This window comes from Hylobates moloch, unplaced genomic scaffold (assembly GCF_009828535.3).
Source record: "Hylobates moloch isolate HMO894 unplaced genomic scaffold, HMol_V3 SCAFFOLD_14, whole genome shotgun sequence".
Lineage (NCBI taxonomy): Eukaryota > Metazoa > Chordata > Mammalia > Primates > Hylobatidae > Hylobates > Hylobates moloch.
Window position 1 is genome coordinate 83754690 of NW_026652289.1, and position 12443 is coordinate 83767132.

Sequence of the window (12443 nt, forward strand, 5' to 3'; positions counted from 1 at the left end):
GTGTGTGTGACTGTGTGTGAGAGAGATGATATGTGTGCATTCCTGGGGTGTCACGGGAAATGTTAGAATTAGGAGCATATATTTCTCATTATATGATCTTCAACACAATCTATTAATATTTTTAGTTCAAAAATACTTTCTTCCCTCAGACTCCAAATATTTCATGTTTAGAACTGCAGAACCGCCTCATGTTGTCCTAGGAATCACCGTGTTTCCAAGGCCATCGAAGTGTCTCATGTGGGTGCTGATTGATGGGCCCGGGAGGAGCATGGGTGCCCCTGGCCAACAGGTGCCCACCGTTGAGAGCAGCCTTGAGATTGTCTGTCCCACCCATTGCAGGTGCACATAGCACCTCGATCCTCTAATGCCTGATCTCCCTCTCCATCAGATTCCGAAAAATGAGGCAGCTGCTTCTTTCGCAGATACAAAAAAGGTAGTTTGTGGCAAGACGAGCGGCCTCAGCATGGCTTGCACGAGGCAGAAAGACACAAGCCTCCACTGCTCGTGCACTCAAGGACCTGAACCAGTGTGGGAAGCAATGGGCCGTCCCCCACCACCCAAGCTGGGCCCATGTGCTCCCTCCCTCTTCTTTCTAACGGCCTGTGTGGTTTAACTTCTCTTTTTACCTTTCCTCAAAATACAAAGAACTTAATCCTTTTGGTCTCTGAGTGAAATTGAAGGTGAATCTAAACCACCCATTGTGAAATGTAGTCTGTCTCTGTGACTCTGTATTTATTTTAATGGGAAAAATACATGAACCTTCTGGAAATTAGCTTTGGATTTAAAACTAACTTGCCACAGGATCAAAAGCCTATGCTTTTTAGTCCGTTTTAACAAAACTCCATGAATGCTATTTCTGTACAGTGCTCTTGCAAGTGGGGGAGGAAGATGCTGCTGTTCCGAGTGAAGGCTGGGGCTGGGTTTTCCGTGTGACCGTGGTGTGCTGCTCAGTGTGGACCTCAGAGGGGCATTGCAGGAGCACAGACCTTACCAGTGGGCAGGCTGAACTGGAGGACAGTGGGAGTCCTTGGGACCTCAGGGAATAGCCTCAGGAATTTGCCACAGGGCTTAGACAGTGCTTATTTAGACTTAATTTAGGCAACACAGGCAGCAGGCTTTTGAATAAAACACCAGAGACCATGCTTTCCTGAGAAAAATGAAAGATCTACTGCCCTGCTAAAAAGACTTCTCCTTACTGAAAACACTGACTATGAAAAAAGATAACCTATTCCTAACATATATTTAAGCATTCTTGTTTTATGTTCAATGTTGGTCATTAGAACACAGAGCTTATAAAAACAAGCGTGCTTTTGCAGCATCAAGAGGATACATCTACTTTCTAGGTAATCGACTTCCCAACATGGTAACATATTGTACCTTAGAGAAATCCTACACTGCATTTCTCATTCCCTGGCTGAAAAGCCCAAGAAGAATAAAGCCAGAGGAGAGCATTATTTTTGAGAGTGCTGTGGCAAAAGAATATCCAGACAGAAGAGAAACACATGGACTGACTTAATATTGTGTGTCCTGGGAGGGCCACGTAGGAGGGTTTATCAGCGTAACTTTAGTAAAACAACCTGTCTTAAAACCTGAGCTACTGTGGATGCCTGAATGATTGTTTCTTTGCATTAAGTGCATAAATGCATCGAGACAAAGAGCGGTCTCCCTTGTACCATTGAGTCCTGGGAGAGGACAACTCAGTGGAATCGAGGGAGATATCACTTCAGACCCAAGAGCAAGCCTGGTGCTCTTTGACAGTGCTAATGTGCAGTTGTACTATGGGCTTGCAGCTCCCCACTTACTAAGTGGTTTCATGACTCTTGTAAATAAGTGCCACATACCAGGTGGTGGTGATTAATCCAGCAGCAGGAAGGCCTGCAGGATAGAAAAGGCTTGTAGGATACAAAGGCTGATGCAGAGAGAATGTGTGTGTGCATGTGTATGTGTGTGCACACATGTATGTGTACATGTGTGTATGCATATAGTCTGTGCATGTGTGTACATATATGTGCACTGTGTGTCCCGTGTATTTGTGTGTGCTGTGTGTAGTATGTGCAAATACATCTATATGTGTACATGTATATAGTATGTGTATAGTCTATAGTGTATGTACATGGGCATGTGTGTATGTGTGTAGTATATGTGCAGACTGTTTATGTGTGTGTCTGCATGCATGTATGTGTATGCTATGTAGTATGTGTACATGTATGTATGCAAGTGGATGTGCAGTGTATATGTGTCTAGTGTGTGCATGCATATGATCCTGTGTATACTTTTGTATTCATGTGTGTGCATTTGTGTGCATGTGTGTATGTGTATGTGTGCAGTATGTGTATGCACATGTATATCTGCTTATAAGTGTGTGTGCACATGTATATGTATGTGTGCGTGTGCCATGTAGTATATATGTGTGAACATGTATGGTGTGTTCATGTGTGCACATACGTATTTTTGTGTGTTGTGTGGTATGTGCATGTGTGTGGTCTGTGTCCATGAATGTGTACCTGTGTGTGTGTATTGTGTGTGCATAGTATGTGTGTTTATGTACATAGAGCCACACCTACACCCACTCAGCCCTTGTGGCTATCTTTCCTTCTCCCCCTGCAGAAAAGCGACTTTCCCGGGGGATTTCCCACGCCAGCTCAGCCATCGTCTCCCTGGCCCGGTCCCACGTGGCGAGTGAATGCAACAACGAGCAGTTCCCCCTGGAGATGCCAATCTACACATTCCAGTTGCCAGACCTGAGCGTGTACAGTGAGGATTTCAGGAGCTTCATCGAGCGGGACTTGATCGAGCAGGCAACAATGGTGGCTTTGGAGCAGGCAGGTGAGTTGCCCCTGCCGGCAGGCCCACGCCCTTTAGGCTTGGTGAATGGTGAGCTGGCCTAACCTACTCTATGAGCAAGAGAAGGGCACATGTTCTCAGACCCTGGGCAGTTTTCAATTAGGATTCTAGATGCTGCACCACACCTCCTGCTCTACGGGCCGACAGTGTTGTAGCCAGCATGGGCTGGATGGAGGGGCCAATAACTAGGTGGTGCTGAAATCTCTCGAGTTTTTCCCCTTGCTCCGAAATCCCGGTCCTCCTCTAAGGAGAACTCTCTGCTTCTTTGCCTTGCTTCTCTCTTTCCCCAGACAACTCCTCCATGGGTGTTGAACGAAAGATAGGAAAGACCATGGGCTTTAGAGAAAACGGGAGACCCGCCACTTCCTGTGGACTTGGGCAAGTCAGGTGATCTCTCTGAGCCTCAGTTTCCCCATCTGCAAAGATGAGGAGACTGCTGACCCGGCAACGCTTTGGGGTACTAAGTGATGTGTGCCTTCCATAGCTGTCGGTTCCCTGCCTGCACAGCCTCTTCCAGCTTCCAGGTTAAGGAAGCACAAAACCTGACCTCAGTCTCCTTCCTTCTCCTTAGTGTTTCCTCACCACCCTAACATCCCAATGAAGAAAGCATTCAAGAAGCAAGACAAACTCTCTTCTTTGGAATGTTTAAGGAGAAAATAATGAGTCCAAAACAAATGTCTAAAACAGATTTAGGTTCTTCCTGAGACAAAGCAATGCCAGTTTCACTCATAATCATTCACATTATAAACACTGCAAAATCACGTATCTGGGGGTTTCTCAGGCATGCATGTGGAAGGTGTTATGGCTGTCTCCTCAGGCCCACCACGCCCCTCCCAGTGGGAGCCCCGCCTGCCTGCACGGGCTGACAGTGCACATGGAGCATGCCCTCAGCCAGTGGGAAGCCCTGCTCCCGCTGGGGTGGGGAAGCATCACCTTCCAGTGCTGACCCAGCCTTCAGCCAGCTCTTCACGTCCACTGTAGAGTGGAGCCTCCACTTCCGAGGCTTAGTCCATGGAGACGTCCCCAGATGTGTCATCCCAGGAGTTTTAGGGCTGCAGCCAGCAATGCACTGTTAGGGAATAGAGCTTCTCTTGGCCCTCGGCCAAGACCCAATAAAATTACCAAGCACTTTCTAGAGTTCCAGAAGAAGACAGAAGAGAAGTACCTGTAGGTTGGTATGATTCTGGTATTGGTGGATGGACCAATCAGGACCCTGGTAGGAAAGAAAAGGCAGCACAAAACTGTGAGATAAAGCACTCCATAAAGGGACTGCTTTCCAAGGAGTGGGCAGGATTTAAGGACACTAGTGAAGGATACTACCATTCCTGGGACTACCCTCAGGCCTGGCAAAAAGACAAGGGATGAGAGTGGCTGATGGAGATAGCCATGGGCAGGAGGTGTGGCATCCGGGAGAGAGAAGATGCTGGGGAAATAAATACTCTGACCACACTCTTCCTCCACCATCCAGGTTCTGACCAGTGCCTCTTAATGGCAGAAGGGCAGATTGCAGGGAGCTCACTGATGTGGTCCACGCGGGTCACCCTCTGCATACAGAGCAGCATGGAGAAGGATAGACAGTAGATCTGTGGGGCCGATGAGAGACATCCAGAAAGTCAATGTGCCGGGAAGTTTTACCAGACCTGGCTTCTGTGTACACGTGTACACCTGCTTTCGTGCCATTGCTTGTCATTGTTTGCCCAGGACTGTCGTCATCCACCACTTTCAAGAGGAAAGGCACAAGATGCGTTTAGACAAAGGATGAGATGTGCTTAGTGGGGCTTATTTGTGTTGGGCAGGCTTGCGGTCAGGTCATAGCCACAGGACTCATAGAAGCCTCACCAATGGCATGCTTGACATTAGAACAGGCTCTGCATTCCCAGTAGCTGGATCTCATGTTGTGACTGTGGAGAAATTCTTATCTCAGCTGCTTCACAGCCATCAAAAGCAACCCAATGACTGGCACCCACAGCCTTACTCTGTCTTACCTCAGCAAGACTCAACAAACATAAAACAATTCAGCTAGATCAGCAATAACCTAAACCACTCATTGTGGGGGCTGGCTATTTTAAAGACGCTTCTATATGACTAATTCAGATAAGATATTTTCGATAGAAAAAGCTCACTATTCACAGAGAGGCGGAAATTAGTATTTGTTAAGAAAGAAACAAGTTTCATGGGTTATTCTCTGTTGAATGCTACGGCGGCGTAGACCTTTACACAGCTCAGCACTGACGATTGCTAATAGCTCGGGTGATTGTAGCAGCTGCCTGAGTGCTGTGTTTCATGTGAAGCACAGTCTCGTGCAAGGTCATAGGTACAGCCCACCATGTTACCTTCTCCTTGAGCCCTACCATGCTTAGCAAAAGCCTTCACTTCTTTTGAATGTCTTTTCTGTTATTTTTTTCCATATTTTGCGTATTAATTTTTGTCACTTATATTTTACCTTTCAGACTAGCATTTTAAGATGGGACTCTGACTTCATCCAGTCTTGAAAAATACCTTTTAAAAACCCAAACTTAGTGAGTTAAGATGTTAAATTATGAACAGCTCATTGTTTATGTTGGGCACCACGAAGAGAACCAACTGGAAGCAGAGATCAGTGAAGGCAGGAGGCTCAGGCTCCCACCCAGCGGTGGAGAAGCCATCTGGTCTACACTCGCAGGAGGCCTTGAGGAAGTGGGTCTCACTCTTTAGGGAGTGGTCAAAGGTGCTTGTGGTGCAATTAGCACCTGAAGATCAGGGATCTGCCTGGGACAGGAGTCCTAGTAGCCAACATGCCTTCCTCATCCCTCACACTGAAAAATAATGAAAGTGGCCAGGTGTGATGGCTCACGCCTATAATCCTAGCACTTTGGGAGGCCAAGGCAGGAGAATCAGTTGAGCTCAGAAGTCCCAGACCAGCTTGAGCAACATAGTAAGACCCCATGTCTACAAATAATAAACAATTAGCCAAGCATGGTGGTGCACGCCTGTGGTCCCAGCTACTCAGGAGGCTGAGGTGGGAGAATTGCTTGAGTCCGGGCAGTCAGGGCTGCAGTGAGCCATGATCACACCACTGCACTCCAGCCTAGTTAACAAAGCAAGACTCTGTCTCAAAAAAAAAAAAAATAAAATAGAAAAAAATAAAAATAACAGAGGTACACAGACAACTGTGTGTGTGCTGCCTCAGTGGAGCGAAGCAGTCTCTGGGCTGGGTGATAGCATGAACCTGACCCCTGCCCACCATCCCTCTGACTCCTCCGAACTCCTTTCCTCTGCCCTCAAGCGAGGTCTTAGACTAGGTCATTTCTCAGTGCCCTGCTATGCTCAGACTCACGTGAAGACCCTCAGCCAGCCGGCGCTAAAGGGTCTCCCACAGCCCGTCTGGGTGAGGAGTTTGGTCACTGGAAAGCACTGGCAGCTCCTGTACCTTCCACCCCACAGCCAGGCTCTGCTCCCATGGCCCCCACTGTCACGGTCCACGTTTCCATCATGAAATGGCCATCCAAGAAAGCTGCTCAGTATTGCTGGGTACAAAGGGTAAATGTCTCTTTCTAATAGCTTAGTGCTTAGAATCTTTATGAATAAACTATTTATATGCAATATTATTTTACCGAATACATGAGACATTGAGATATAGATGTCAAAAAATTATTTAGTAAAAAAAAAAAATCCACTTGTTTAAGGGACAGTTCTAGCTGTGCTTGGCAGGAAACATTATCTCTGTCATAAGACTTTGGGTGGAGGACTTCCTTTTCCCTTGGGACAGAACATGAACCCAGGGCTCAGGTGGTTCTGAAAACTGGCAAACAGTGGCCTTCACTCAGTTAACATTGCCCACCATCCAGCTGTCCATCCTGGGGCCTGATTCCACTCTCCTGGGGCCCTGTGTGGTATCTGCCTGGCCTCCCGAGCCACATAGGCAGCCCCGTCTATTTCTGAGGCCTCCGTGTCAAGTGGGGTGCCAGTCTGAACTCCCATAAAACCCACAGATCTGGGAGACTGGTCTTCCCCAAGCCTTCAAACCCTGGAGAGCACAACCCACTCCCACCTCATGACAGTCTCAGGGCAACAGAAGGGCCGGATCTTCTGGGCCTAAAACCAGCTGACCTCCTGAGAGTGGAAGGGAAACACCTTTCGTTCTTTAATGACTAGCCTGCCATTGAGAAGGCAAGAAACCACTCCTTTTGCCATCAGCTGGTCCTGCTGCATTTACACAGGAGATGGCTTGGAGACCGGGGTCTCTGGGTTGGGAAGTATCATCTGCTGCCTCTGGCAGCAGCTAACCACCATGTGGGTGAGATGGTGTGGTTCTTCAGTGTGTCTGGGGGCAGAGGGCAGAGGCATTTTTGTGTAATGCAGGAGTCACTGCATACATTGGAGATGGAAACACATGTTGAAAAATCTCTAGGCACAACTTTGAGTTGTGCTGCAGGGGAGGATAATTGGATTGAGGGGAATCTGCCAGAGAATGGTAAGTTACAGAGGAGGCTGGCAGGCTTCCAAGTCAGCCCGACCCTGGCTTGAGGCCCGGATTGGCAGGGGGAGCTTGGCCACGTCACTTGGTCGGCTTGAGCCTCACTTTCTTCCCTCTGAAAGTCAGAGATGTGTAACAGCGGCCAAATGGAGACAGATTGATCCAGTGTCAGCCTGTGTTGAATGCCCACAAAATGCCCCATCCAGGTCTGGGGCTACCTCCACACTCCAGGCAGATGAAACCCCTGCCCTCAGGGAGGTGAAATTCCAGTGGAAGAAAGCCAATGAACAAGGGGAGCATGAAAATGAAGTGGGGCCTCAGCAGCTGCTCTGGGGAGGTTAGGAAGGAAGGTGAGGGAATCCCGGGATGCCGCTGGAGGGCAGGGAGGGAGGCAGTAACAGGCAGTAACAGACACCTGCGGGCCTGGCTTTCCTGGCAGAGGGAGTCTAGCGTCAAAGTCTTGGCATATTTAAGGAAGCCAGTGTCAACTGAGCTGGTGGAGCGAGGGCGAGAGGATTTGGAAAGGAGGGCAGGAGAATGGGAGCCGGGCCCTAGGGAGCCTCGTATGTCCTTTGGGCTTCACTGTAGGTAGATACGCAGCCCCTGGAGGGTTTTGAGCCGGGGGCTGACGCATCTTGATTCACATCTTGACAGATTCTGGCTGCTAGAGAATGGACTATGGGGTGGTAAGAGAAGAAGCTGGAAGAGCAGGCAGAGGCGGCTGCTCCAGACCAGAGCAGAGAGAGACTGCTCGCAGGGTCTTGGGGGTGGTAGTGCAGGTGAGGGGCAGTAGAGAGACACGGCCATGGGGTACGTTTTGAAGGCAGACCTACAGGCCTTGACGATGGAGGGCTGGGGCTCTGGCAGGCAGGGAAGAGTCCAGCATGGCCCTAAGAATGTTACCCTGAACACGTGGGTAGATAATGGTGCCTGAGGAGCTGCAGACCCCTGGAGGAAGGGCAGGAAGAAGAGGCCAGCACTGGCAGGCAAAGCCGGAGACTGTAGTGAGACTTGTAAAGTTGCTGCCCAGATGAACACAAGGGTCTGGAGTCACAGAGAGCCCTGCGTTGGGGATGCGGATGTGGAGTTAGTGCCCTAAAGTGAAACCCGTGGGATGGAGTGAGCTCTCTTGTAGGACCCTCCCACCATGCCCCCAACCTGGCTCCATGCAGTGGTGAGCATGAGTTGGACACACTTGTCTGGAGCATGGACAGAAAACAGAAGCCGTCCAAAGACTCAGGCTGGGGCCCAACAGTATTGAGGGCTCCGGAACAGAAGAAGGAGCCAGCAGAGGAGACTGGGAATGTGCAGGCCTGGGAAACAGGGCGAACCAGCGGTAGATAGTGACCCTGACGCCCAGGGTGGAAGATGTTTCAAGAAGGGAGCAATCAGTGGTGCCAAATATGCCAGTAAGTCAGTGTGCACTAGAAACTGACTGCTGGGTTTGACTGTGAGGGCAAGGTTCTAAGGGAATCCATGCTGTGCTGTGCTTGATACAGAGAAAGGTCAGGAAGTGGCTTCCGTTCCCCTTCTCCTTATGGATCTCACCATCGGCTGCTGTGAGTCATCTCTTTCCTCCAGCTACTTTTACACTCCCTTGCCTTCCATCTCATGAGGCTTCCATTGGCCTCCTAGCTATCTGGGACCATTCCTTGCTTCCAAAGGCAGCTCCTCCCATGGCCAGTTGCCGAGTTTGCCTTCCGATCCTTGCTGTGCTTTGGAGCTTCCTCCACCCATCAGTCAGGCAGAGTCGTGGCTCTGAAACCCCTGTGGGCAAGCCTGGAAATACCACGTTCCTTTGTAGGCTGGGTGCAGCATTGGGCAACCCTGAGCACAGGGCCTGGGCCAGAGTGTGGGAGGGACAGAGGCCAGGGTTCACATCTCTGCAGCATAGTGGTCACAGCATGGTTCCTGTGCAGCCCCCTGAGGGGGCATCAGGCTCCTCTGTGACGTAGTGATGAAGCAGCCCCCCTTGTGGGGCTGTTGTGAAGATGAACTGAGGTCGTATGTGCACAGGGCTGGATGCATACTCGGCATCAAGTAAATGGCCTCCTCTACTAATTTTTTATTTTCATAGAGTGGTATTTCTTATTTTTCTTTCTTTACACTTTTTGCTATAAAGAATATAAATTATGACCAAATACTTATCTTCTCAAGCATTACAATTAGTCATTAGTAAACATTGAGCACCTAATGGTGTCTCAAACTCTGTTGTCATTTGCATTGCTTTAAAGGGATACCTGAGACCAGGTAATTTATAAACAAAAGAGGTTTATTTGGCTCACAGTTCTGCAGGCTGTACAAGAAGCATGGGGCCAGCATCTGCTTCTGGTGAAGGCTTCAGGAAGCGTCCAGTCCTGGCAGAAGGGGAAGGGGAAGCAGATGTATCATATGATGTGAAGGGGAGCAAGAGAGGAGGTGCCAGACTCTTTTTAACAATCATCTCATGGGAACCAGTAGAACAAGAACTCACTCATTACTGCCAGGATGGCACCCCGCCATTCATGACAAATCCACCCCCATGACCCAAACACCTCCCACCAGGCCCCCCTCCAACATTGGGGATCACATTTCAACATAGATTTGGAGGGGACAAACATCTCAAACTATATCAACTACCAGTATTATCAGGGACAACCAAGATGAGGAACACAAGGCCCCTGCCCCAGAGGAGCAAAGGACGTAAAGGCAATACCACAGTCCCATAGCAGGAGCTCTCACAGAAGCACGTGCAAGGCACAGTGATGCCCAGAGAGGGGACGTCCGAGGGCCCAGGTGGGGAGGGTGCACTCCAGTGATATTAGAAGGAGTCACAGTGTCACATTTAGGGCAAGAATCCCCTCGTCTTTCTGATAGAGAATTGTCACGTTTTGTTTTCTTTCATCAAAATATCATGGGGTGATGAGCAAAAAGACATCTTATTTTAAAGTGTGTGGTAACCATCTGCTCCAAAGCTGAAGTTAATTGGTCCCATTATCACGGATGAATCAGAGGACCATTGCTCAGAAAAGTCAGAATAAGTGACTAATAGCTCCCCACATGTGAAACCACCTGCCTCCCTCGATGGTGTTCACCTGTGATTTTCTTATTTGCAGAACCTCAAGTTTTCAAGCTATTCACAATGCCAGTGCCCGTGTCTTGTTCCTGTTCTGTGGTTATGTCATGGGGAGTTGGGAATGACCACTCTGTCAAAGCCAGGAATAGAAACATGGAACCATGAACGTTGCATGTTCCCAATCGCACTCCTTGTATGGAGCACACCTTTATCTCAGGCACCCCATTCTGGGTTCTGCTGGATGTTAGAATAGCACTGGGCCATGATGGGGTCTCCGGAGGCTGGAAAGTGCTGGCATTTACCATGGCTGGGCCATCTTTTCAGGGCGGTCACATCTGATGTACGGCCCTAGGAGTGCTCTCAACTGGGTAAGAGTCTTAACTTCTGGAAGCCGGCTTACATCAAACCACTAAGCCTTGCCCTCCATCCACCCAGCTGCTCTGGCAGGCTGCACCCTGCCTACCTGCCCTCTCTCGGGTGTGCACGATCTCAACAGCCTGGGCCACACTGTTATCTGCACAGGTTACAGGAGCTGTCTGCTTGCCCTTGAGCATTCAGGTGTTTCTCTGTGCATAGCTTCCCTTAGCAGCATGCACTTCAGGGACACGAGTAAACCTCCCAGACACCTGCTGAACACTCCCAGGATACGCCTCCCAGGATACATGTGAAATGAATGGACAGAATTCCTATTTAAATATCCTTGGGCTAAAGGACGCTGTATGCATTTCTATTGCTGCCTAACAAATTACCACACATTTGGCAGCTTAAAACAGCACAAGCGTATCATCCCACAGCTTCCGGGGGCCAGCCGTCTGCTGTGCTTTAGCTGGGTCTGAGACTCTGCTCATAGTCTCTCAAGGCTGAAATTAAGGTGTCCCTGGCTGTGTGCTCATCTAGGGGTGGATCCATTTCTAAGTTCCCTGCGGTTGGCAGAATTTAGTTCCTTGCGGCTGAATGACTGAGGTCCCATTTTCTTGCTAATTGTTGGCGCCTGGAGAGTACCCAAGAGACTCAGGAGTGATGCAGGTTCACTGTGCGCTGGTTCCTTGCCAAGTCTCATGCATGTATACAGGTTGCACAAAACAGATGTCTTACAGACAGGCAGTGAGGGACAATAGCAGCCTAGGGTTCAGGGCAAGACAGTTACACAAGATTTAGGACAGTGCCCAGGGTGCTTGCTGTCTTGTGCTGCAGCCGAGGGACCCCAGAAAGGAGCCTGCTGTGGGTTTTGATACCTGGGGGAGGCAGTCATTATTGCGCTAAAACATTGAAATATATCCTGTTCTCGGAGGGACCAGAACAGAGTCCAGACTGTTAAAGCCAGTTTCCCATGATCTCAGGATACTGCATTCCCAGCACATTCTTTTTTTTTTTTTTTTTTTTTTTTTTTCTTGGAGACAGGATCTCCCTCGGTTGCCCAGGCTGGAGTGCAGTGGTGCAATCTCGGCTCAGTGCAACCTCCACCTTCTGGGTTCAAGCAATTCTCCTGCCTCAGCCTCCCGAGTAGCCGGAACTACAGGCACCCACCACCACGCCCAGATAATTTTTGTCTTTTAGTAGAGTGTTTTGTAAGTAGTAGCATGTTGCCCACAGTAATGCTTGAGAACTACAGGAAAGGGGAAAGAACGGGGTCAGTCCAAAGCCATCCAGGACCCCACACCAGGTCCTTGCCGTCTAGCTCTCTTCGCATGGCATGGCAGTGAAGTTGTTTACTGCTTCGGGTTGTTTACTGTTTGGCATGGCAGTTGTTTACTGCTTCAAGACCAGCCAGAGAATCTCTCTCTCCTCTCTCCCCCTTTCCCTCTTCCCTCTTCCCTATTCCCTCTACATTCTACCATCTACCCTTTCTCTGTAAATCTCTCTGACCTTCCTTTTCTCTGACCACTAAACCCTCTTGTGGTCCTCAGATTAGGTCAAGCCCACCCAGGATAATCTCCCTTTTGATCAACTCAGAGTCAGTGAATAGTAAAGTGATTACATCTGCAAAATCCCCTCACTTTACCCCATATTATAAGCTAAACACAGGAATGATATCCCGTCAGAGTCACAGGTTCCAACTACACCCAAGGGAAAGGGATGACACAGGAG

The 12443-nt window shown here is 49.1% G+C and overlaps 1 protein-coding gene across 1 annotated transcript in view; it reads left to right on the top strand.

Annotated features, from left to right (window-relative positions):
• OTUD7A (OTU deubiquitinase 7A) overlaps positions 1-12443 on the top strand; it is a 392070-nt gene that overhangs the window by 304941 nt on the left and 74686 nt on the right. The window contains exon 8 of the mRNA XM_032175334.2: positions 2608-2826. Within this exon, the coding sequence (XP_032031225.1) occupies positions 2608-2826 (219 nt within the window). The remainder of the gene's footprint in view (positions 1-2607; positions 2827-12443) is intronic.